The sequence below is a fragment of the Urocampus carinirostris genome, chromosome 12, assembly GCF_059441175.1.
Source record: "Urocampus carinirostris isolate Australia breed hairy pipefish chromosome 12, RoL_Ucar_1.0, whole genome shotgun sequence".
Taxonomy (NCBI): Eukaryota; Metazoa; Chordata; class Actinopteri; order Syngnathiformes; family Syngnathidae; genus Urocampus; species Urocampus carinirostris.
Window position 1 is genome coordinate 7,211,757 of NC_142360.1, and position 27,252 is coordinate 7,239,008.

General features: G+C 40.8%; 1 protein-coding gene across 1 annotated transcript in view; it reads left to right on the forward strand.

Annotated features, from left to right (window-relative positions):
- The window catches only part of xpr1a (xenotropic and polytropic retrovirus receptor 1a), a 108,390-nt gene that overhangs the window by 51,352 nt on the left and 29,786 nt on the right, over positions 1-27,252 (forward strand). Inside the window, exon 3 of the mRNA XM_088348896.1 lies at positions 19,669-19,770. Within this exon, the coding sequence (XP_088205022.1) occupies positions 19,669-19,770 (102 nt within the window). The remainder of the gene's footprint in view (positions 1-19,668; positions 19,771-27,252) is intronic.

Sequence of the window (27,252 nt, forward strand, 5' to 3'; positions counted from 1 at the left end):
CAAAATCAAAGGATATTTAGAGGTCGCTCAAGGCCTCTGAAATTTTGGTATGAAAAATAAGGATTTTTCGCACATTATATCAGACCTAGTGTACAAAGTTACTGGCACAATAAATAATTGTTCAATAATAAAACTGCATAAATACATGTCAACGAAATACTTATCTGACTACACCAGTAAATAATTTTGACTGTCTTTCGGATTTCAAGGAGAACAATTGTCACAAAATGGATTGGGATTATTGTGGCATTCGTTTTGACTGGCTTTCTATTATCGATTAGTATCACAGTGCCTTAGTGGTTTCAGATATTCACCACACTGAGTTCTGATTGTCAAACGTGTCACAAAAATCAAGATGGCTTCATCGAAGAGATCAAAAAAATATCTTCTCCCTCATGAAGAGGATATAACAGGGTGTAAACTACCTTCGATTCAACAAGTTTTGGGTTATTTTTTGTATCGACACATCGAATGCAAAGAGACTATCAGAGTTGCAGCAACAGCCACTGTAGAGAAATTGACATCTTTCTGGCTCAGAGCACGGATTCCTGTACGTCACACACAAGACATGGTGAAAAAAGTTGAGAAACTATTTGCTGAGTGGCAGGGACTGAAAAAGAATTCAACTCGTGAAACAGAGACACAGAGAAAAAAGGAGAATGCGTTCAAAGCCAACTTCAACAACCTGTTTGATGTGGCACATGCTGAAGCCTTGACTCTAATTAAGATGGAAGAAGACCGCGAGTTTCTTTTGGCACAGAGAGAAGATGGACGACGTGGCTCGATGACATCGGTAGACAAGGTCCTTGAGAAAAAAGAAAAAGCCACACAGAAGAGACAATATAAAGAGGAAACCAGAAAGCGTAGATCCGATCAAGAAATTGAGGCGATGAGTCAATCAGTGACATTGGAGGGCAGCAGTGAAACTTCGGATGAGGAGGAGTCTGGCAACTTTTCTCCAGACAGCGATACCTTCCAATCTAAAAGAGGCAGAAAGCAAATCATCTCCCCAGAGCTGTCGTCTAGTCTGGATCGAACCGGTATTTCCGATAGGAAAGCAATGCTTCTTGTCAGTGAGACAGCAAAGAGTTTGGGACATGATCTCTCAGAATTCTCTTTAAATCGAAGCTCAATTCGGCGACAGCGGCATGAACACAGAAAAACACAGGCCACAGCTATTAAGCATGCCTTTGATCCAAAAGCTCAACTGGTTGTTCACTGGGATGGTAAACTTCTTCGTGATTTGACTGGCTCCGAGAAGGTAGATCGGCTACCAGTTTTAGTGTCTGGACCTGGAATTTCACAACTCTTGGCTGTACCGAAACTTGGATCTGGCACGGGACAGGAACAGGCTCGTGCTGTGACAGACACCTTAAATCAGTGGGGTATATCTGATCAGGTGAAGGGTATGTGCTTCGACACAACCAGTTCCAACACCGGTCGCCAATCTGGAGCTTGCGTGCTTTTGGAGCAGATGCTTGGCCGTGACCTGATGCACTTGGGATGCCGTCACCATGTCATGGAGCTTATTGCAGGTTGTGCATTTTTGACGTGCATGGGATCGTCTTCTAGTCCAGAAATCCAAATCTTCAAGCGATTTAAAACGCAATGGAGCTTCATCGACTCCAGTGACTTTCAGAATGCAAACAGTGATGAGTACACCAGACAGAACATCGCAGATGTTAGAGACAGCCTCAACGGTTTCATTTCTGAAACCCTTCAAGCGAACTAACCAAGAGACGACTACCAGGAGTTGCTCGAGCTTGTCCTTGTCTATCTCGGAGACATACCTGAGCGAGAAGTGAAGTTTATGGCACCAGGGGCGATGCATCAGGCGAGATGGATGGCCAAGGTGATATATTCATTCAAGGTGTGGATGTTTCGACACCAGTTCCGACTGACTGCCCGTGAGGAAAAAGGTCTTCGTGACGTGTGTCTTTTCTATGCTAGGATATATGTTAAGGCTTGGTTCCTGTGTCCTGTGGCAGCCAGTGCTCCTCGCCATGATCTCGCTTTTCTAAAGGACCTGGTGAACTATGGGAACATCAACAAAGCCATCTCTCAAGCGACAAGCAAAAAGTTTGCAACTCATCTCTGGTATCTTTCTGAAGTCCTTGTTGGCTTGTCCCTTTTTGATCCCGACGTATCGCATGAAACGAAAACTGACATCTCGAGTGCCATGAAGTCAACCCCAGGAGCGGAAGAACCAGAAGTTAAAGGCCAGGTGGATCTGAAGTGCGTCAATGACAAGAAACTCGCAGATTTTGCAACCACTAATACCATCAAGCTGCTGCAGCTTCTCGAGATCTCCACCAGCTTCTTGGATGCAGAACCGACCACATTGAATGGCCGCATTGATTATAGAGAGGCATGTGACAAGGTGAAAGCATTGTCTGTCATCAATGACCACGCAGAGTGAGGCGTTGCACTGATTCAAAACTTCAATGGTCGTCTCACCCACAATGAAGAACAATTACAGTACCTGTTACTGGTGGTTGCAGAACATCGCAAAAGGTTCCCGAATACTCAAAAACAGACCATCGTGAAACAGAAATGAACACTTTGTGAACATACACAACATTTGATGATAGGCTATGTTACAATGATAAACTTAATGATTCGTTGAGGTAATTGCTGAACTGAGAGCAAACGCATTGTTTTTCCAAAGACAATCGGCCTGTTTTATGTGAACTCTGAACTGGTGATTTGGAAATTATTATTCGACTATTACTCGGTAGACTGTTTGGTGTTGGCTTGGTTCTATTTTCACTTATCATATTGTTTTTGTACTGTATGCACATCAAACTGTAAGATTTGTTTTCACACTGTTTTGCATAATGCACATGATCTGTGTTGGTGAAGTTGCAAATTTAGTTCATTCTATTGACGCCCAAATTTGGATGTTATTTGGAAATGCCGATCACGCACAGTGAATGAAACCTCGAAAGGGTGGTGGCTGTTGAGGTAAAAATAAATACAATATTGTTATATTTACTTGTAACTTTTCTTGTGTTACAATTATAAGCAATGGACTGAAATTGGATGTTCTAAAACGCCGTACACATAGGGTTAAGATTTCCATTTTTTCTCGAAAATTGCCAAAATTTTACCATTTTGGGAAATTTCAAAGTCGTTGAGCTACCTCTAAATATTATCCAAATTGTTCAAAATTGCACACAGTGTGTTTTTATCGATATAAGAACATATGCGGGGGGTCAGAGCCCAATATTTCCCCCCAAAAAATTTCGACCCCCATTAAGGACCACCCTAGTGCGCACCTTATAATCAGGTGCGCTCTATAGTCCGGAATTTACGGTATTTAAAGTCAGATGTTTCCTCACATACACTCCCAATAGGCGATCCAGTGCAAAAGGGTTTTCATGTTTCTGTGCCATATAGTACTAAGGGGTGTTGCCCAAGCGGATTCATACTCCGAATGATTTGTTGTGGTTTTGGGGAGCTGTTGTGGGTCAAATACATACACATGTAATATAAAGTAATATCTGCAAAATCTTAGGTCGGCCATTTGGCATCGTGTATGAATTATCATAAGTCAGCTACAAAACGCTACATGACCAAACACGGGGGAGAAACCCAGCAGTTCTATTTGCAAAAACTTTGAAATGCTGATAACTGTATTCATATGCTCCTAATTTTGCTTTTTTAAGTACCATGTTTTTATTCTGTTTTCTCATTTTAAAAATTGGCTTTTTGCAGTGTGAGCATTAATGAAAAGTACAATAAGTCAAATGATCTACCAACAGAATAAGCAGGGTTTTTTTTAATATACCTTTTTTTGATTTTATAACATAATTTTTCATTATTGTTTTTTGCTTTCTTGTCAGGACCAGAACAAAGACAGGACCAACTTGCGTGCGTTTTTCTTAGTTTTATTTAGAATAAGGGAAAGGATAGTACACACGATCCGTAGATCGCTGGTCGCGGGGAGCAGGTGGTTCAGACGCGGAAGTGGTATTTCCGTGGCAAGCAATGGCAGTGTCGAGAGCGGGGAAAAGCAGATCTGTGGCCTGGATGGGGGAGCTAAAAAGTTCGTAGTCAAGTTCAGAAAATTGGTCAGAGCCTGGAAACAGACGGGAATAAGAACAAGGGAGAGTCAGGGTCGAAAGGCTTGCCTGGCGTAAGCTGAGGTTCGGAATGGACTGACAACCGGTGATGGAAAGACAATCAGCGTCCAAGGCCTTTGGCGCCAAAGGAGCGGACGTAGATGCCTCGCATCCGTAATCACGACATTTGTATCCCTAATCGGGAGTTCTTGTCTCTGTTACTTTGTGATAAGTGGCTATACTGTTACTTTGTCTATAACCAATACTTTGTGATAAGTAACTATACTGTTACTTTGTCTTTAACCAATTAAATGTCAAATTCTGGTGGTTGATGGGCCAAAATCATTTTAACATTTTTATGTCTTCTGATTGGTGGGGCATAGCAAGCCAATTTCAACCAGCAATTACAATTCATGAATAATAAGAATCTTAAATGTTGTACGTATCTAAGTGAATGTTCAGTTTTTGTCAAATTATATCAATAGTTTTCCATGTGTGAGTTTTTCACTTGATGCTCTCTGCATCCAATATTGGAAAATCTCAGTATTGGGTACATTTTGTATTCGTAGAACAGGCATTCAATTGATTAAATTTTGGACAACATCAATGAGGTTACATTTGCCCAAAACAGAATAACGGTTGTTTTTAGTTGTTCCACGCCTCTCACATACGTTGCAATGAAATCACCAGACACTGTAATTTTGACTCTATCCCATTCCAACAGTTTTTTAATGTGATATTTACAGGCAACACCCTGTTCCTTCTCAAATCTGCACGGCTTGCATAAAACACACCAAATCCCTCTGATAGCAGCCAAATAAATAACAGAAGATAAGCATCAGTCTCATTGTGTGAATAACACAGATCTTCAAATGTCCATGGACAAAAATCCAATCTAAAAGGGCCCAGAACTGATTTCAAAGGACACATAAACATTTCCCTAGGCCTATCTTTATAGACTGTACCTAATGTTTAGAGTATATGCAACTCTATGGTAAAAAGGACCTCAGGAAGACAAGCTAATTTTGCTTCGGTTCACCGAGCTGGAAAAAATAAGGGGAAAGGAAATTAAATTACTCAATTAGTGGAGATGTTCAGGAAGAAAAACGGGCTGAGCTTGAATATAAGGAGGAAGGTGAGTTACGAGGTCAAGGGGGCATGTGTGAGAGAGAAAGAGAGAACTGGTTGCCAGCCAATTGCAGGGCACACGGGGACAGACAATTTGGACCGGCCAATTCACCTGAAATGCATGTCTTTGGAATGTGGGACGAAACCGGAGTGCCCGGAGGAAACCCACGCAAGCACGGGGAGAACATACAAACTCCGCACATGAAGTCCGGTAGCTGGATTTGAACCCACGCAGGAGGTTCCCACGACCTCAGAACTGTGCCGCACACGCGCTAACCACTGCCCCGCCGTGCTGCCCGGGACAAAACATTTTTCCCCAAATTTATTGGATTCACACCATGCTATTTATCGGTTTAAAATTTTAACCTGAAAATGTTAATGTTTTGCATTTCACCAAAACATTAAACTTCGAGTCTTCTGTATAGTAAACCCCTGGGATACAACATGAAACAGTTTTTATGTGGTGGTCGCAATGGGATTTTAGAAACCTATGGTAATTAACTCCGAACCCTGATACCCCAGATATACACACTCAAATAAGACAATAGTACAAAGTAAGTGCTACTCCTGTGTAATGTACATGTATGGGATTGTATAAAATTAGAAATATACATGTTACGGAAAACCTTACCTTTTGCGGATTTGATTTTAGCTGGCCAAGTGGTGTAGTAGAGGGATGCATAAGAGGGAAAAGATTTCCTTGCTTCAATATATTCCTTGTTGTAAGTAATCATCCCAGTTGTCAATTGATTGCAGCCATGCGACTTAGTGTGGGTTTTCTCCATGGTTATCATGATTTTGCTTCTTCCTTTAGCATCACTGCAAGCCTTGGGACCTATATACAAAAAAATGCAGTTTTGTGTAACTGATGCATAGTCTTAGTGAAGCACACTGCATTCTGAACTGGATAAAGGGACAAACAAGCCTATAGCTTGTCAATCCGTGATGCAAACCAATAACATACCAGCATTTTATATGCCATCAAGCAATAGCAGACAGGCATCTTATCATACACACTTATACAGGGGTGGCGTGTTTGGGAGCTTTCTTTTCCCAACTAAGGTAATGCAAATTATCAGACCATTAACAAGCTGTGTGGGATTTTGCATAACAATCCGGGAGATTTATACCACTTGTTTTGGAGCAGAGAAATTCCCCAAAACATGCAGGACATAGGGCTCTCGAGGCCTGGGTTGGCCACACTGCCATTAATACTACAAAGTTTGGATTTGAACTCTTGTTGATGTTGAATAGTGGGGAGAATACCATAAAGAAGGGCCTAAAATTATAATTATTTCACACCGCAAAGTGAAAACGAAGGCGGGGTAGCCGTATCCCGGGAGTCTACTGTACATGCTTTTTCTCTACAAAACTGCATCGTAGCTGCGACTTCTCCCGAAATGCAGACTGTGCCTTACGGTGGCAATTTAAAAAGAAAATGTGTGAACAAGCACACAAGAGACGAGGCTGTTGAATTTGCAGCGCCTTGCATCATCTCTACTTGAACGGCAGATTGATGTGAGAGGGATTATGCTCGAACAAAGAAAGTGACCTCGATGGGTTCCATTTTTTTACAGATTTATAAACGCAAAGAGGATATTAAGTGTCCGGTTAACCGAGCTCTGTAAAACACTTCAGTAGACATAATGAAAAAGGGTTCACCCCCACAAGAAATACTGATGAATGTGATAAGAGCTCCCAAAAATATATTATGCTATTTTTTTCTACGCTGACCTTGTGGATGCGAAATGTGAAACAGAAAATCACAAATACACCTTGCTGCTTTTTGACGGCTATAATAAGAGACAACCACCTGGTCGGTAGAAAATTGCTCTGCTCCATTTTCTGCAAAAACACTTTGTGCATGTGTGAGTGTGCACCAAAACACACACACGTGTGAGTGCCCCTTCCCCTTTTTAGCGGGGCGGTTGGCTGGGAGTGACATTGTCATTATCGACACGTGCGCCCCCCCCCTCCCACGGATGCTTCGCCTGGATCCCGTAGCCATTAGCAACCAACTACGGGAGTTGGCCCCTGCCGCAGCTGATTGCTGCCACGTCTGAGAGGGTGTTCACCAGTCCGGGCACGACGCGTTGATAAAAAAACATGATTGAATGCGTTTGGGATGATTAGTACATCAGATGCAGCCTCACTGATAAAGAATTTCAATCAGATGGCGGCGGGGACAAAACAAGAGCGGGGAACATGACACCGGCGCTAGTACAAAACGAAAAACTGCAGACCGGAAGAAAGCGGTCAGCGCCGAGTAATCAATAGGCGTTGATTAAGCCTGCTGAACGTATTGTATGGCCGGCAAAAGCGCTATTCTGCGTGCTAGCAAATCAATAATCAGCGTCAGATTGGGGGGCGTGTGTGTTTAGAAGACATAGACCTCACATTCCTTCAATTTCTTTAACAGCTCGATGTCAAACGTCAGGAGGAAAATAATATCACTTTTGCCAACACTTGTTACAACAAAAACACAAAAAGGCCGCAATGCGTCGAAACCGTTTAGAAAATTACAGTAGACCCCCAGGTTACAGCTGTCACGGTTTCCATGGCACCCAATTGGCCCCGCCCGTGTGGCGCCAGCTGCGGCTCGTTGACAGGTTGGTTTCCCTGCTATTTAAAACTAGTCCTGTCACTCTCCTTTTGTCAGTCCGTCTGCGTATTCTAGGCAAGCCTTTTTCGACCCTGACTCCAACTTGTCCCGTTTTTGCTCCCGTTTGTCTGAAATCCTTGAATTTTAATGTGCGTTCAAGGAATAAAAAGTGCTTGAATTTTGAGTTCTTGTAGATTCTTTAGATTGTTGCCATGTTGCTCAACAAGTCTTCTTAAAAATAACGTCTGCACGGCAAATCTTTCTCCCTCGTGATTAACGGCAGGTGGCATTAGGTTGTTTGACATTGTACTATGAAGCGTTACCGCCCCCCCACAGGTCACACCCGAGAGAACAGGTGCATGCTACACCTAAACAGGGCACTATAACTGCATGGATCACCTATGAATTAGGACATTTATTATAAACCATGCAAAAAAGTTTCTCAGTGTTTCTCAGTGGTAAATTCTAATGGGAGTTTTGGCTTCAAAGCAAATATTCACAAGTAATTGAAGAACCAAAAACCACATGTCCTGATAAATGCACACACTACATTAAAAATCCACATATATAAATGTATATAATAATTGTAGCACTGCGAAGTACCTGATTCATATTTGATATTTTCTTTTAATGATACCAGAGAAATGGAAAAAAATGGCTTTGAAAGTCCATGAAAAGTGTTTGAATGTGGCCATAAAGGTTCACGGTCTTGCTCCTTCACGGATTTTAATCATACATTTTATTATGCATTCTTATTGGATAAACCGGCCCTAAGAGAGTAGGTATTGGTAAACATAAAACTGTTGGGTCAAAATGGATCCTCTCCCAATATTTGACCCATTTTGGGGAGAACTTGCACACATTGAACCAATTATATTGGTCATTTAAACAAGATTAACCACACGGATATATAATTAACCAATGGGGGTCAGAAGGTGTAAAAAAATCTAAAACATTTCACAATTGTGTGGTTGGTTTTTTTCGAACCCGGGCATGGGTTCATTTTGACCCAACAGTTTTTAGAGAGTGAGATGCTGGTCTGTTATTCATTTGAGTTACAGCTTTGTGAGGATAACTGAATGCTATTGGCTCAACTCCTTCCCACAATGAACAATTTATTTTAAATCATTTTAGAATTTAGTGTAACAAGTCTAAATTTGTTACAGTATGGGTCCCAAGACTTGGAGTGATGCTGAAGGGAGAAACAATGAGATGCTAACAATGGAAACAAAGCTTGTGATGATCTGGAAATATGAAGATAGCAGAGTATCCATATGCTTGCTATGGCTGTAACGGATCAATAATTTGGATAGTAATTAAGAATTAAAACAAGTCTTCTAAGGGCATGACTATGCTTGCAAGTGAAAGACAAAACGAGCATTGTGGGAGGGAGTTCAGCCAATAGCATAATGCAATTGGCATGATGCTGTGACGTAAACCAACAGCTGGCCAGTATCTTACATGACCTAGACCAGTAGCAGACACTGGGCATGCAATTTTATTTCAAGTTGATGACAAATGGTGGGGAAAATGCTATAACAGGGGACTGGAAAAGCATTTATTGCACACTGAAATGGGGAAAATGTTGTAAAACGGGGACATCGTAACCTGGGGATCTACTGTACTTACCGTATTTTCCGCACTATATGGCGCACCATGTTATAAGGCGCACCTTCAATGAATGATATATTTTAAAACTTATGCCATACATAAGACGCACCCCATTATAAGGCGCTATAAGTGCATGCTGGTTTAAGATCAGGTAATTGTGCAATTTTGTAATTGTAATCCTGTGCAGTCCTTCGAGACATTTTTGGGATTAAGGGCTATTTACGGTAAATAAATGTGACGACTTGACTACAGTAGAGAATGTAGTTACTTTATGCAACCTCTAGATGTTGCCACGCTCAAGGGAATGTCAACAAAGCATTCAAAAAGGTCAAACTTTATTAACAAACAAGCTTTCCACAACTCCATTCACTCCCAAAATAAATAAACAGCCGTTTTATTATTTTCTCTGAGGTAAAGCATTTTCGTGACACATCTTTAACATCTTTGAACAACATCGACATAACATTTTATTTTTTGTCCATTTAGTCAACACGCAAAGAAAAAAACGTCTGATACTGTTATTTTAAATGAAACGTTAGTGCAATCGCAATAAAGTGACACTCGTAATGTGCAAAAACAACGAGTGCAAAGCAATAACATAATAACTGTAAAATGTAAAACGTAAACACACAAAAGAAAAACAAAGATCACTCTATAAGCTCCTCATCGACGAATCCCTCGAATTCTTCTTCTGCTGTGTTCGAATTGACCATATCTCAGTGAATGGGCCATCCAACACGTCCGGTGTTTTTGTGCCAGCGCTGTTGCCTTCATACGTATAGTTATCGTACTGACACTTCTGCTTGCCGCTCTTTGTTGAACAACCCACTGTTCAAGTGTCTCCTCTAACTCTGGCCATCTTGCTTTATTGCCACGGAAACTTTGTTGAGTTTTCCTTACTTGGCGGAGCTTATCTTCATCCTTTCTCCACTTCCGTACCATCGATTCATTTAAGTTTAACTCTCTCGCTGCCGCTCTATTGCCGTGTTGTGCTGCGTGACTGATCGCTTTGAGTTTAAACTCGGCGTTGTACGCGTGTCTCTTAACAGGAGCCATTTTCTTATACAAATGCACGTATGAAAGAGAATCTCGCTCTCTCTCTCTCTCTCTCGCTCGCTCTCTCTCTCAAACGTGACATTCTGAATAATTCTGCGTTTGTTTAAGGTAAATTGTGCTTTACATCTTCACCAGTCATAACCCTGGATTCAGACAAATACTGTATTTGTTGAATATGAATTAAGCAGTTTAATGGGGTAGCCATTTTGCCACTTAGTAAACAAATACAACACGAGCCCCGGCAACTACCAATCGTTTAATATTTCCCAGTATGCACAGCGCGAAAAATGGAGTCGGCGGCTGTTTCTCGTAGTTGCGAGACCTTGCGAATTTAATATTGAGCCATATATAAGGCGCACTGTGTTATAAGGCGCATGGTCAGCTTTTGAAAAAAAATAAGACTTTTAGGTGCGCCTTATAGTGCGGAAAATACGGTACATTAAATTTTGACTGTTATCGATACATGTTAAAGGTGATGTATGTACTGTAACTTCTAACAAATATTGTACTTGCTGATGCCACCTGCTGGCGGGAATCATCGTCATCATCATTGCAGCTCCTTTTATTGCGCGTGCAAGTATGTGAAATGTTTAGAAGTGGTCGAATAAACTTCCTTTTTCAACGTTTTCAGGGTCAGGGTTGGCATTTGGACTGTATTTGAAACAGTCCTTTTCTAGCTTTCACTATTTTCATCCGGGCAGGAAAGAAAATCGCGACCGCGCGCGTGATATCACTCTGTCCCCCCGCCTCCTTCCCTTCAGTGTAATGCGCTTTGTGGCCAAAACACTGATAAGGGGTATACAAATAAACATGACTTGACTTAATAAAAGTAAGATCAAAGCAGATAGGTTCCGTGAAAAAAATATATAATGTCTCTTTGAACTTAGTTGGGAATTGTTAAAACAGAAAATATTTTTTTCTAACTTCTAACACCTCAAACTATGCACCCCACCTCTAAGGAAATGGCCCTTTATGATGCCACTCAACCTAATTGGGATAAGACAGGCTCAAGACAAAAATGTTGAAATGATTGCACATTGATGCCAAATTACCAACGCAGTATCACATTTTCACACCAATCGGGTTGATCTTTGCCGGTTAATATTTGGGACCTGCTGAGCTTGCAGTCTTCTGCTATAAAAAGTCGGAAAGATAAACCCGGGTCTGCCCGCGGTCTTGCTAGTCCTGCTGTGAGTTTGCATTTCTAATGTTCCCTTGGCCTGACGTGAACGGGAGTTTTAATTGCGGCTGCAGGGCCGAACGGGGATTTGTGGTTAAAAAAAAAGAGAGGAAATCACAGGGGGTAGGTTTAAGTCTATTTGTTCGGGTTCAGAGGAAGCAAAGTAAATGTATTTTTCATAAATTATGCATTGAGAAGGTTAATATTAGACTTGTTTTAAGTCTGTCATTTCTTTGAGCATGTGAATGGAGGATAATGATGAGTGTATGACTGCAAATCAAGTGCGGCTCTAAGATGCCAGTCTGCTATTGGTGGACTTTATATAAAATACTATTCTGCTATTGGATTGCGTAATGGCATCATAAAGATGCTGATGACTATTGGCTGAACGACCTCCCAAAATGCCTTTTTATCTTTCCATTCAGTTCTGATTCTAGTGTGTTTGTAAACATTGCTAGTTAAAGCGATTCGATAATGTATTTTTTGTATTGTATTATACAACACGGTCCCAGTACTTGCACTGGTGCTAAAGGGAAAAGCAAAAACATGCTAACCATGCAAACGAAGATAATGGCAAGAATTGAATGTTTGTGTTTATTTATTATTCTTAATATAGCACACAAATAAAATAAAATATTTACAGTGCTTAGAGACTGGCCCAAGTTATAGTAATAGTGCAATGAAAAAATAGTACATAATATAAATAGTGCAATAAAAGCAGTGCAATCTGTAGGTGGAAAAACAATTGTTGTCCGTCCATAGTTTATTTTCTTGACTCATAATACCTTTGCAAAATAATCAAGATTATGACAAACTAAGAAGGAATGATAATATGAATTCTATGGTTTTCCCCAAATGGGTTTAATGCACATAAAATATATGAGTAAATAATTTCGCTGATCTAAGGTGATTCTCTCGATGACGGATTTATTAAGGGGCATGTGACAAAATAGAACCTGAGGATAAAGTGTGTTTTTTGAAGGGGCGGTGGGGGGTAGTTGGGTGTAGGGGAAACCGTCTCATAATTTATTTATACAACCTACAGAGGACGGCGAGAGAGGGGGGTGCTACAACCGTCTCGCTTTGGGAATAACGTAGGTCAATTCAAGTGTTGTTTTTCTGGCTAACAGCACAATTCTTTGTGTGTATTTATTTGCATCTGCCTTTCCTTATTGGTATTTAAAATACGGTAGTAGCATGAGCATTTATAAAATATACAAAAAATGTAAATAATCAAACAATAGAATCATATACAGGGCAATCGATATAATTTGGAATGATAGTTTTTGAATGTCAAAATAGATACTATACAAACTATTAATACATTTGGATTAGCTAACAAAAATGATATGTTATGAAATTCTGGATAAAATAAAACGGGATACAAAATTATTCTGTCCAGAGGCGGGTATTGCAAAATGAAATTGGTGTATAGTGGGGGATGTAAAACCTATGCTAATTAGCGAATGTGTTCCATACCCCTGGTACCCCAGATGTGAAAACACAATATAGTATGTACTGTTTGGATGTACTCTACATGTTAATGATAAAATGAATATACATGTAAGAGATAAATGGCCTTTTATTTATATTTAGTGTGACATGACTTGAGCTGGTACAGTGGAGTAGTGGGGGGATGGGCGGCAGATTAAACCTAATATTGATTTTAAAACTTCCATTTGCAAGGATCGCTTTAATCACCTCCGAATTAGTGTTGTCCCAATCCTCAACTTATTACAGCCATGCAATTTAGTGAGGTTGGCGCTTTGTGCGTCTTCTTCATATTTCTTGATAACCACAAGCTTTGTTTCCATTGGTATTATGTTTCGGCTTCCTTTAGTAGCACAGCAAGGGTAAGGATCTATAGCTAAAAAAAATCAAAGTTTGGTACTTAAAATTCTGAACTGAATGAAAAGAAAGGCGTTATGGGTCGTAGTTCAGCCACTATCCGCATTTTCATGAATCTGTGACGCAAACAAATAGCAGACCAGCATGTTACAGAACATTGACCAATGGCAGAAAGGCATCTTTTTGTGCATGTGAAATAATTATTTTGTTGACATACAAATGCTGTAACAAGGGGACCCCAAAACCCACCTCATTGCCCTACTGCCCTTCTTAGCTTAGCAATAAGTCTCCTAAAATTATAAATGTTGCTCTATGCAGCGTCAAATAGTGACTGAGGGAGATGAACAATAACAATCCTTCCGTTATGAATCCGGGGATTGAATTGTCATGGTTGCCATGGCGCCCAATTGGTCCTCACCGTGTTGTGCCATGTTCTGTCACGGTTGCCACGGCGCCCAATTGGCCCTGCCCATTGACACCAGCTGAAACGCGTTTACAGATTGCTGCCGGACTATTTAAACGCGGTCTTGTGAGTCGCTGGTGTCAGAGCGTCTGCGAAACTCCTGCTAGACTCTGTGTGATATGCCAAGTCCTGTGAATTTGCCTGTGTTGTGATCCTGTTTTATTTTCGGCCCGATCTGTTTGATTTTGACCACTCCTTAGTTCTGATTTCAATCCACTTCCGCGACCATCGATCCCCGGATCGAGTGGGCGCTCATTCCTCCTCTCCCCAATAAACTGTGAGCAACGTTACGCGATTGGGTTCTCATTCCTATTTCCTGTCATGGTTCGTGACGAACCTTGTCACATAAACACAGTTCAAGAGAGTGTTGCGATCATTGAATTTGTACTATAAATTGAATATGTTATAGAGTCCCAGTACTTTTCAGACACTCCAAAACCGACAATAGAAAATCATGGAAATAAATAAAGTTTTCTACTACCTTTTAATGTAAATACCCTTCTATACTTCCATCAATTAAATGTGTTTTTACCTCTTAGGAAATCTGCCGTCTCTCCAGACCAACGCTAATATGGAGCTGAAATCAGAGCTGTGACATTTACGCGTGACGTTGGGTTGATTCGATTGGAGAAGCGCCACGGTGTGAATTTGAAAACTTTGGGTGATCGGGTTTCATTGGATTTACGGGAGCTGAGCTCAGGAGGCATAATGAAGTGATCTGCACGCGTGCTGATGCAAACACTGAGCAGACGATGAAAGATTTTCCTTTTTTTTTTTTTTAGCCCAGTGAATGTCATGTTCCTCCAAAGAGCCAATTAGCAGCAGTTTGATTGAAAGCTTCCGAAAGACAACTCAGAAGAAGTTGTAATACGAATAGCATGTAGCCCATTAGTCATTCTGACTCCGCCAGCTTCTCAGTAATTCAAGAATTCCATTAGCTGGTCAAAAGGGCAGCGAGTGCAACAGTTGACGCTAGTGCAGATCTGTTTGAGCTCTAAAATGCTTTCACAGTTGTCCAAATTAGCGGCCTATTGTTTGTACTCAGATGATTCATTTTGTTTTATTAGTTTGGTTGCACACCATTGACTTTGATGAAGGACTGACGATTGATGGACAACCTTTGTTAATTGATTGTTTTGTCAGGATCTGGCACATAGTTAACCCCAACCTGGTGGGAGGGGCTGGAGTACGCCCACCTGCGCATAATAAGTCTTTACTCCTGCATCCCATTAGTTCACTTTTTTATATTGACTGGCTCCAACAGCAGAGGTGGCCAGGTCGACCTGTTACGATTTAGGGGGTGGACCCAATAAATTAACGCGGGAACCTAGGCAAGTGTGCTCCAAAAATGGATGGTGTTTAATGACAAAGCTTGGGTACAAAATGAAATGGTTTCAAAACAACTAATGTGTCCAAACAAGAAACAAACTTGGCGTTTTAACATCAATGACTGATCACCGTTGCTCACCTTCTTGGGACCCTGTTAGATTTGGTGGTTGAACTCAACCGCGCACACTCGGGCAGTGTTGACGGTTCCATTGGGCGGTAAAAGGAAATAACAAAAAGATGGATGGATTGATAGATCGATACTTTATTCATCCCCATAAAGAAATTCACACTTCCAGCAGTCTCCTTTGTTGTTTATTAACTTATTAACTGGATCCCTCGGGGTGCTTTGTTGTAGTGTAGCCACAGCGAAGTGGATGACATCACACTCTAGTCCAAAAGTTCGACGTCCCTGCAGCAGATGGAAATCTTTGTGCCCAGGGTTACACCACCTCGTGTTCACGTAGATAGCGAGTCCACCTCCTTTCCACTTCCCGCAGGCTTTCGTGTCTCTGAAACCGAGTAGCTCCGGATAGCTCCGGATAGCTCCGGTAGCTCAAGGTAGCTCCACGTTAGCCTCAGGGATGCTAGACGTGAGCCACGTTTCCGTAAAACACAGAAAATGGGAGGGAGGAAGGAAAAATCAGCAAAACCAAAAGAGAGTCTGAAAAACTCATGGCTGAAGGACTAAAGGAAGTCTTTAAGGGGCCTTGGCGTGATTTGAAGAGCAGCAGGTGATGAGCGGCAGGTGTGGATAATTGGATGCAGGGGGGGTTCTCCAGTCCCTTTGGCCGTTGGCGCCCTCTGATGAACGGTGGGGCGCTGAATTGTGACAGACCCATCATAATGGACATGACAAGGAAATAAAACCAAAAATATTACAATAAAATGAGATGTGATCACTCTAAAACGTGCCAATTGAATGAACAAGAAGAGATCGTCATTTACTGTGTTGTGGAGTGCAATTGACATTCTTTTATTTTTCTTCTCAGCATTATTTTGCCAAGGCAAAGGCCTGCGATCCTGTGAAAACGAGTCTGCGACCCACCTTTAGGTCCAGACCCACGAGTTGAGAAAAACTGATCCTTACATGATTGACAGACCATTGTTGGGCTATGCCCACCTTTGCTGAAACATGAACAGACTGGTTATTGATATAGTGTGCCCACTTTTTTTGACACGTTAATGAACTGATGCATTTTTGATAGGGCACTCACCATTGTTGAACTGATGATTGTCACATCACTATACAAAATGGAGACTACCATATAGTTAGAGAGCGATTACGAATACAGTATCTACTAATGCGCTTAAAGAAAAAGCGAATTGGTCAATATGGCAACTCGTGTCATTCACAAGCGAAACAGCTTTATTAACTGTCTCTTGGAAGTGGGAGCCGTCTACCCACCAATTGAGAGCCAGGTTGTCACGACCAGAACGGAATCAGGACCCAAATGCCTAACGTTAACCACAAGTTTATTGATGGAAAAAGGAAGGGCAGCGCCCGCGATCCGGTGCTCGCTAGACGCAGGAAACAAGCCTCTCACACAATCGGATCGTGTTCCGAATACAGATTCCGAAAAAAAAAGGACAGAGAACCAATCAGGTAGCCCGCAGCGGCTGGCGCCAACGAGCGGGAGCAGAGGCGTGTTCAGGAGAGTGAGTGATTGCTATCGCGAGCTATCGCTAGCTTCTGAACGGCCAGTGATTATTGAGCGCTCGCGTGCCCGAGTAATCACGGGAGAAAGACCGCTTACTTTGATTTCCAACATGGCGTCGACAGTGCAGAAGATGGAGGATCTCACCCTGACGAGTGCTGTTGGCGATGTAATATATCGTCTTACATTGCCTGGTAATGTTTGTGAACAATGCAAGACAGGTATGACCCTTCCACTGCGTTTAGGATAACCTTAACTGTGTCAATATGCGAACTGTCGCTCATATCAGCCAACTCGCTCAAAGCAAGCTGTAGAACGAAATCCATTGTACTGTCGTCGGCCATTTTGGATCAGTAAGGCAATCACAGTGAGCGATTACAACCGTTCAGCAGTGCGCGGCAAGCGATTAACAAGAGACTACATGTCTGATCACTCTCCTGAACACGCCTCAGGTGATACTAATCCGTCATCATGACACAGGTCCCTTTAAGACGCCATTTTTGTCTTGTGATTGGATTAAATGCTTTTTTTCTGAGATTCTGTTCTGTTGAATTTGATTTTATTGAATTTTAAAAAAGGTTAAAATTGTTACGTATTTTAACTTTTCATTTAGTAGATTTTTTAATAATTCAATTCATGTTTCCTGTTTTTTTCAGTGTTAATGTTTAAGTATTATTTTTGCTTAATTTTTTCCCCTTTTCAAGTCATAATAAGTGGTAATATATGGATTTAAGACCAGAAGAGCCATTTGGGAGCAGTCTCTTTTTAGTGAGCCAAGCGGAAAAAAAACGGTTCTCTAAAAAGAGTCGGAATTCCCATCTTTACAAAGGACCATTCGAATTAGATTTGATTTATTTAACTCACTGTTTTTGTTTTTTGTTTTGTTTAATGGATTTTTAGTTGCACTTCAAGTGTTGGATACATCTGTTGCTGGTGAGAGGAAATAAATAGTACATGGTTCTATAACACAACTACCTGTTTTTTTTTTATTTAACTGACTCTGGAAATGTCAAATTCTTTGACAGAACTTCTTTTTAAAGTAACGAAGATAGTTACTTTCCCAGGTGACTAGTTACTTTTACTATAGAGTAACTTACTTACTAACAAAGTTACTTTTTGGAGTAACTATAACTCATTACTTTATTAAAGTAACATGCTCAACACTGGTTACGTTCTTTTTAAGTTGTGAATTGATCAATACATTGGATCCTTCTTTCTGGTCTCCATCATACCTTTCTTAATACAGTAAGACGTCGGTTGTCGCGGTTAATGGGGAACAGAACCACCCGCGATAAGTGAAAATCCGCGAAGTAGCGGCGCACCTTCAAAAAAAAAATAATAATTATTTTTTTAGACTCGGTTAATGGGGACCAAAACCACCCGCAAAAACTGAAAATCTGCGAAGTAGCAACGCCACTTCAAAAAAAAAAAAAATCTCATCTCATCTCATTATCTGCACCGCTTATCCTTAATATTCGCGAGCAAGCCCCTAACACGCGGCACGGATACTTTCGGGCGCGATATGCACGACACCGCGACAAGCCGAGCGGGTCCGGCGCGCCGCGCGGAGGCCGGCCTGTCTGAAGCGCAGAATCCTCCCACCCACCCTGATGTGAGGGGGGGGGGGGGGTGTTGGGGGGGGGGCGGTTATTTTGTACGGGAGTCGGATTTGGGCACAACACCGGCGCGCGGTTTTGGTGCGCCATGTAGAGCCATCGCGGCCCAAGCGGGAGACGTGACGCATTTTGTAGAATACGATCGCGCTTTATTGTTTAAATAAACGCGTTATATAGACTACGATCGCTCAATTATTTTAATTAGCTCGCTTTATGGTTTCAATAAGCGTATTATATAGAATACGATCGCTTTTGTCGGAAGCGCAGCAGAATGCGCGTTCACGCGAGGTGGGGAGGATTCTGTACGGGAGTCGGATTTGGGCACAACACCGGGAAACGAGAACGGGTCCGGACCAGTGTGTGAAGTGCCTCAATTTTAAAGATTAGGGTCGTCGGCCGAGGGGGGTTCCCGCAAAAAGTGAAAATCTGCAAAGTAGCGATGCCCCTTCAAAAAAAAAAAAAATTTTTACCATGACAGACCGCGAAGCTCTGAATCCACGAACGTCGAGCCGCGAAGTAGCGAGGTCCCACTGTATACCACTACTTGCTGTAGTTGCCTAGTAGTTCTCATGACATTCATGTTGCTTTTTATCTCCAAAAACCATGTCAGGAGAAAAGTTTGTATTGTATTACAGGCACTGTGTAACGTTTCCTTTCCTCTAAAATTTGCCCTCTTTACAATGGCGTGTTTATTTTCTAGGATTCTTGTAAAACCCGCAGGTCTTTCAGGACGTTGTTTAATGTTTTATAGGTTTTCATCAAGTGAGTTGTATGTGTGCAGGTGAGAGTATTGACAGAGTGCCCGGGGCATGTCATTATTACTTTGCAGAATGGCAAAGCTCTCTTTCTTGGTTCTATTATTGTTGATTTTTATGAGGTGAGGCTTTATGAGGAGACATTAGCATCACATCTAATGCTGCCTTACATTTCAAGTCTTTTCATTGAGATTTTTAGGAAATGGACAAGCTTACCAAATGGATCTGATTTTTTAAATATTCTTTTTCATTTTATTATAATTTTGTGATCGAAATGTTGACCCTTGACTTTAAATTGCCGTTTTTTTTAATATGGAGAATGGGGAATTGACAATATTTTTCGTTTCTCTTTGTGTTCCAGTCACAGATGAGGACACGGTGAAGCGATACTACGCTAAATTTGAAGAAAGGTTTTTCCAGACTTGTGAAAAGGAGCTGTTGAAAATCAACACTTTCTATTCAGGTATTTATCAACTAATGCGTTACTTTAAATCGTTGTTTCCACTCCATTAATCTGTTACTGGATCCTTCACTAAGGATTGTTGTAATGACAGAAAAAGTATCTTGTCACACACCTGTAAAAAGGTTGACTCAAATTGTGAAGTCGAGAACCCTCTGATGGTAAGTTTATCAGTGCAGTTGAATTTCATTGAGGCCTGTTTTGGCTGCAGCAATGTTTTAGAGTGTCATAAACAACAAGTGCAGTAGAACCCCGGGATGAGACATTGATCCAATCTGAGATGTGAAATTGCTGTAAAGAGTGGGATAAAAACCTACAGCTACCCAAGATAATCATGTTGAAATAACAGCTAATAATAGAATATAGCAAGTACTACTAATGTGTAAATTGATAAAATATCGGTGACGCTGTGCTAAAAGTTGAATTGATTCTAAAACTTCACCTTCTGAGCTTTGTTATGCCCTTGGAAGATTTCTTTGCTTTTAATGCCTCCTTATGTTTAATAATAGTCTTGATCATCTATTGGTTACGGCCATGCATCTTAACAAGGGAAGCCAATTCTGTGCCTTCTTTGTACTTTTCTTGATATTTGCAGGCTTTGTTTCTATGGTTGTCATGTTGTTGATTCTTCCTTCAGCGTCACAAAAAAGCTATAAGACCCATTGCGTAAAAGTACAAAAAATGCAGTATTGTACTGGGAACTTGTTAAGTCTTAAAGCACACAAGATTCTGAACTGAATGAAAAGAAAGACATTAAAGGAGGTAGTTCCTCCAATCTTAACATACCTACATCAAGTGGGGGGCACCAGAGTTAAGTTACAGACAAAATAGGGCCGCATCCCAGCCACTGTTTTCTATATGAGAAAATAATTCGCTTATTTCATCCACTGGGCCAACTTCTGTTTTTTTGGCAAACGATTACACAATAGTCCATTTGGTAAACAACTGCATGCTAACTCGAGAGTCGAATACTCGGGTGAGCAAGTCTAGGCCGGTGAGTATTTCGGGGGGCCCCGTAAGTGAACATGAGACGTGGGCCGTAATATATTCTGGTAGAGGAGCTTTGGTGTATGAACTTGAGCTGGGGAGGAGGACACGTGGTCCTCCCGCTTTTTGCAGAATCTGCAAGTTAAGAAGAGATTGGTATGCTATTAGGGTTCCGCATCATGAGCAGGTGACTGAATCTATCTGCAAGGGCACTAAGGAGAGAATGAGCTACCAAGGCTCTTATTAAACATAATTTATTTTTCTCTTAAAGTTTGATGGCTGACATCTTCCTATGTTAAATGGCTGAAAGATTGATTGAAGACTAGTGTGGGATGGTCCATTCAAAATCTAGACCTCGTGTGTTGGATCTTATCACAACACTAACCCAAAGTGGATATCTTGCAGAAGTGCCAATATTTTACTGTTTTCCATGAATACAGACACAAGTTCTGTTCACATAGTCCGTGGCTTTTATCGTCTCGGCATAGAAATTGAAAAGTCAGCTGAGCTACTTTATCTAATGACAGTTGGACGGGCGAGGTTCTCGGTAGCGGAGCCGCGTAGACAAATCGTGCGCCGACTTCACATAACATTCCCGCCTCTGCACGGCGCTGCGAGAAAGGGGTCGCAACCCCCTTTAAGCGGTCGCCTTCAAAACACTGCGAAGGAAATCTTCCTAGGACATCCAGTCTGTTCTGAGACACTTTCTTAGGAATGTGCGGCGACTGTTTTTTTTCTTACCAATAACTGATCAAAACCTGCTGCTGATATAACTGATACTGATAACTTTTTGCTTAGGAAATAAATAAAACCACGCAAATACCAATTATTTTTATGTGCGTCCTTATTTTTGTTGATAACAACATTCAGGGTTCGTATGGGTGCTTAAAATCCGGGAAAGTGTTTGAATTTTAATTGGTTTTCAACCTTAGAAAAATGCTTGAATTTTGTGTGAAGTGCTTGAAAATCTTACCACGTTTCTCGACAAACTGACTCTAAAGACCACACATTAAATGAATAAATAAATAAATAAATAATAAAGTCAGCAGACTTAGTGGTGTCAGAACCCGAACAGGAGGAGGACCCAGATGCGTAACGTTTCTCTCACAAGCTTTATTTTACGGGAATGGAGCTGTCATGCACGTTAACACAAACGCCAGTGATTCGGCCATCGCTGGACGGAAGAAGTAAGGCAGAAGTCTGGCGTGGAACAACAGGAAGCCAGAGGCTGACGAGATCGATACCAGTTACACGAGCAGATGCCGGAGAGATGGGGTCGATACCGGACAGGACGGGTGTTAAATCTATTATATTATATAAACTCTCTGTTGGCAGAATTACTCAAATAAAAGCACCTATTTTGGTTTTAATCTACTCCGTGGAAGCTTCAGCCCTGCTAACGCAGCCATCCTAACATCGGCTGCCTCCGCGGCTGACTGAAACTCCCAGTCGGTAGGCGTGGTTTATTACTCGTCAGAGAAAACAGGAAAAGGAACACACACACGAGCGCGACTTCACAATAAAAGGAAAAACGTATACACATGAAAAATGAAATTAGACTGATGTTTTAAATGTGACTATATGTGTGTGTGTGAGAGATTGTTTTTATATTTAGGAATATGAAAACAGGTTAATTCCATTGCATTGAATTCTGAGAAAAGCACATATCTCAAAACAGCCAACTTTACAACGGGACACACAGGATTGATATCAGATACAGGAGACAGATATCAGATATCAGACAGGACGAGAGAGACGGGATCGATACCACACACTGGAGACTGGAGTTCAATATCAAACAGGACGAGATAGACGGGGACAATACCCGATACTGGAGATTGTAGCAAGGTATCAAACAGGACAAGACAGACGGGATCGATACCCAACACTGGAGACTGGAGTCAGATATCAAACAGGGCGAGATAGACGGGATTGATACCGGGCAGGATACCGGACAGAGTCAAAACACACGTCTTGCTGATGCAGAGGTTCGTTGACGGACAGACAAAGGGTGAGTGAGAGCACTGAGCTTAAATAGGAGGGAAGCCAATCACACAACTGGCGCCAAATGGGCGGGGGCAATGGGTAACTGTGACAAGTGGATTAAGTGATGATAGGCGAAATTTCATTCGGAAATGCAATTAAATAAATACTCTTGAATGAATGAAAACTTCATTTCGAACATTAAAATAAAAACAGGACAAAAACAACGAGTCAACAACAAGATAGTATGAAGCAAACGCTTATTTTCCCTACCCCTTTATCTTCCCTATTAAATACATTTTACAAATCCTTTTCTCCTCTTGTGTCTAATATAACAAAATCTCATGGATATACTTATTACATAGGTCAGATATCAATAATTATAATAATTACAATAATCACATATTTTATACACTAATCTTTGTAATACCCATCCCTCAACGTCATAATGCCACTAGTTATCAAACATCACTGCAGCACCAATGATAATTACAACAATAAAAAATAATATTTATCTGAAATCTGAAATGATCTGCATTTATGTAGCGCTTTTCAAGTCAATGACTTCCCAAAGCGCTTTACAATGTGCTTCACATTTCCCAATAGCGGCCGTGATCTGTGCAGCCATGTAAGGCGCTAACCTGCTTATTGGGGGCATTGGGGGTTAAGTGTCTTACCCAAGGACACTTCAGCATGTAACACGGACAAGCCGGGATTTGAACTGGGATCCCTTAATCCTAAAACGATCGCTCTACCTCCTGAGCTACTGCCGCCCCAATAATGACAGTTATAAATAGCAACAATAACAACAAGTTAACCATAGTTTTAAACACAGTATTTCCAATCTCCCTCATATCCCATTCTCTTTATCCCTGTATTTCGCCAGTAATGTTTTTTTGTATTTAAATTTGAACACATGGATAGTTGGACATTGTTTGATCTCATCTTGTAAATTATTCCAAAGTTTGACTCCACACACAGACACACACATACTTTTCCTGGTTGTTCTCACCTTTGGGATTTTGAATTCATTACAGCCCCTCAAGTTATAATTTCCCCCCTTCCAAATAATTTTGGATGTTTTCTGGCACCATGTTTTTGTTGACCTTAAATAACAGTTGTGAAGTTAAAAATTTTATTAAATCATCCAATTTTAATAATTTGGACTGCATGAATAAAATATTAGTATGATCCTGATGTCCTACCCTGTGTATGGTTCTTAATGCATGTTTTTGAAGGATAAAAAGGGGCTGTAATGAACTTTTGTAATTATTGCCCCAGAATTCTGCACAATATGTTAAGTATGGCAGAACTAGAAGGCAATATAATAAATACAATGCATTATAGTTTAAAATAAATTTGGCTTTATTAATTATTGAAATGCTTTTAATACCTTAGTTTGTATGTGTCTGATGTGTGTTTTCCAACTTAATTTATTGTCTATTATTACCCCTAAAAACCTAATTTCTGATACAATGTCTATTGCAGCATCATCCATTTTTACTTCTAAATCCTGATTTGCCTTGCGATCACCAAAGAATATTACTTCTACTCTGGTATGAAACATGACACATATGCAAATCATTAATCTTTTGATTACATATGAAGACTTTAGGGTTTTAAATCTTGTATTATACAACTAGAGAGTCTGGTCACCTTCTGTGAATGAATTGTGGGTCTTTTGTGGTCAATGGATGGAAATGTTAAGGGCAAATGGATTTGTGGCAGTGTAGTTCCTCTATAATTATGTGGAAATACAGACGCTGCCCTACTTACAAACGTAAGTTGAATTTGTTTGTAAGTTGCTTCAGTGCTTATTTTGAATGATTATGGTGTATATATGTATGTTGAAGGCTTGTATAAGTAAACTGAATTGTTTTGTACTAAAAAAATAAACATTTCATCAAATAATATGCTCTATAAAGATAAATAAAGATCAGTTTAACTTATTTTTGGAAGATGAGCTTGAAGAGTTGGTCGACTTCCTCCTCTGCCGTAAAAAGTGGCCAAAATAAAGTGATCCGACCATTTTCTCAACCGGAACAAGGTTTCTTATTCCACTTTCATTTCAAAAGAAACGGCTCGCCTCTTCTTTACACTTTACACCAACTATATCGAAAGAATGCACATGATATTAAACAATCAAAATTTCAAAGTTCTTAGCGCGCTGGAGATACAGTTTTGTATGTTTATTCACGAACTAGGAAGAGGAAGCCGGATTCCTTCTTCGGGGTGGATGCTGGGTTAGCTCTCACAGCGCCACCGGCGGAAAGAAGCACTACAGTAGTGTCCTCATCTCATCTCATCAGCTGCACCGCTTATCCTCAGTAGGGTCGCGGGGTTGCTGGAGCCCATCCCAGCAATCATCGGGCAGTGGGCAGGGGACACACTGAACTGGTTGCCAGCCAATCGCAGGGCACACAGGGACAGACAACTCGCTCGCTCATTCACACCTAGGGACAATTTTGGACCGGCCAATCCACCTGAAATGCATGTCTTTGGAATGTGGGAGGAAACCGGAGTGCCCACGCAAGCACGGGGAGAACATACAAACTCCGCACAGTAAGTCCGGTAGCTGGATTTGAACCCACACAGGAGGTTCACAAGACCTTAGAACTGTGCCGCACACGCGCTAACCACTGCGCCGCCGTGCTGCCCACAATAGTGTCCTCTACTCAGAAAATAGTGCACACAATACAAAATCTTAGAGCAATGTCCGGATATTTTTCGACATCCCGGATAAAATGTTCGCATTTACCGTTTTGTGTAAGTCGAATGGTTGTAAGTAGGGGAGCGTCTGTATATCACTTCTAAACATTATACAAGTGCTCGAAACCTTAATGTCCCACATGCCATGGGAAAAAAAAATGTAAATCGCCTATTCTTATCAAGTGCCATATACTTTAGTCGTTAATAAATGAAAATAAGTAAACAAATGCTACATTAGGCAAATGTAACATTTTGCCAAATACAAAGGTGAAAGTCTTTCATAGCGGTAAACGGTAGGCAAATTTCTGGGAGAGATCTTTGCTAAATGAGTACAAAACCTTTAAATATATATACTACTTTTTGTGTATGTCTAGTACTGAAAAGTAACACATTTTTAGGCAATTAAGGCACTAGTATGCAAACTTGTTGGGCAACCGTCAGTTGTCGTAAACAAGCTTTTCATTTTAATTAAATTGTTGTTTGAGCACAAATAGATACAAGAGTTCAACCAAATTTAAAAAATATATATAAAACAGGGGTCACAAACCGTTTTTAGGCAGTGAGCTACTTCTTTTAGCTACAAGTTAATATGCATTTCTAAAATAATCATTTTATCACTATTTTCTCATTATGTTATTGCTGTGTTGTGATACTAAGAAGTATGGTTATAATAAGCTCAGACATCATGCCAGTTAGATCATGTAACCACATAAGCGCTGCACACATTCATATAGGGCACATGTGTCAAACTCCCGGCCTGCGGGCCACGTCCGGCCCGCCGTGTGATTATATCCGGCCCGCAAGACCGTTTTACATTATTGTGATCAATGGCCCGTTGTCCATCTCGTTCAAAACTTGAATCATTAATCCTGTTCAGATACACGCAAAGACAAAGAAGGACTGAATTGAAAAGCAGTACTTTTTAGAATATATAGGGCACGTTTTCACTGCGATATACAGTCAAGGTGCCAAACAAAAAAAAACTCGTTTTGGCTGTACAACCCTAAAGAATCCTTTATATAAAAGCTCAATATATAATCTGTGTTCAGTGTTCAGATAACTTATGATGAATCCACGGAACAAATTGTAAATACGTGAAAACACCGGAAGATAACTTAGTTTGGGTGAGTGGGGGGGATGAGTGGAGCTATGCAAAAAGTGCAAGCACTCCCTCCCATCTCTCGCCCTACTCCGTCCGCGCCAAAAGTAAGCACATCAGGCTCCCTGTTATCAGAATGTTGTGACGTTTTTACAAAATAAATGCTTACATCTGGTTTTGAAACCAATATGTATGAAAAAAAAGGGTCAAAATGAGTTTAACCGATCTTGAGTAATTGCAAGAAAGAGACAAGTTTAAAGTGGTATGTTTGTTGATTTTGGGACACGGGCTCGGGCATTATTCTCTTTTCATAATTTTGATCAAATCATCAAAAATAATTGTGCTGAAGACTAAGCTTTTGTCTGGGGTGCGGGTTTAGCAATTTAGTAAATTTGTCTTATAATATATGGTGTGGCTCTTTCCCAAAATAAAATGACCGTTAATATATTTTGCTTTTATGGCTCTTTGAGTCCAAAAGGTTCCCGACCCCTGCTAAATACTATATATATATACTATACCGTTTCGCCGCGCTGAAAACACAATACTGCAAAGAACTACACAGTGTCCAGCTCCGATCAGAGCAAATGATCAAATCAGAGTCATAAGAGCAAAGAAAACGGAATGATTACAATTGTTATTTCTGAAAAATATATGTTTTATGTATATTTCCCGGTTTTGCAGCATTTTCATATTTCTACTTTTGACAG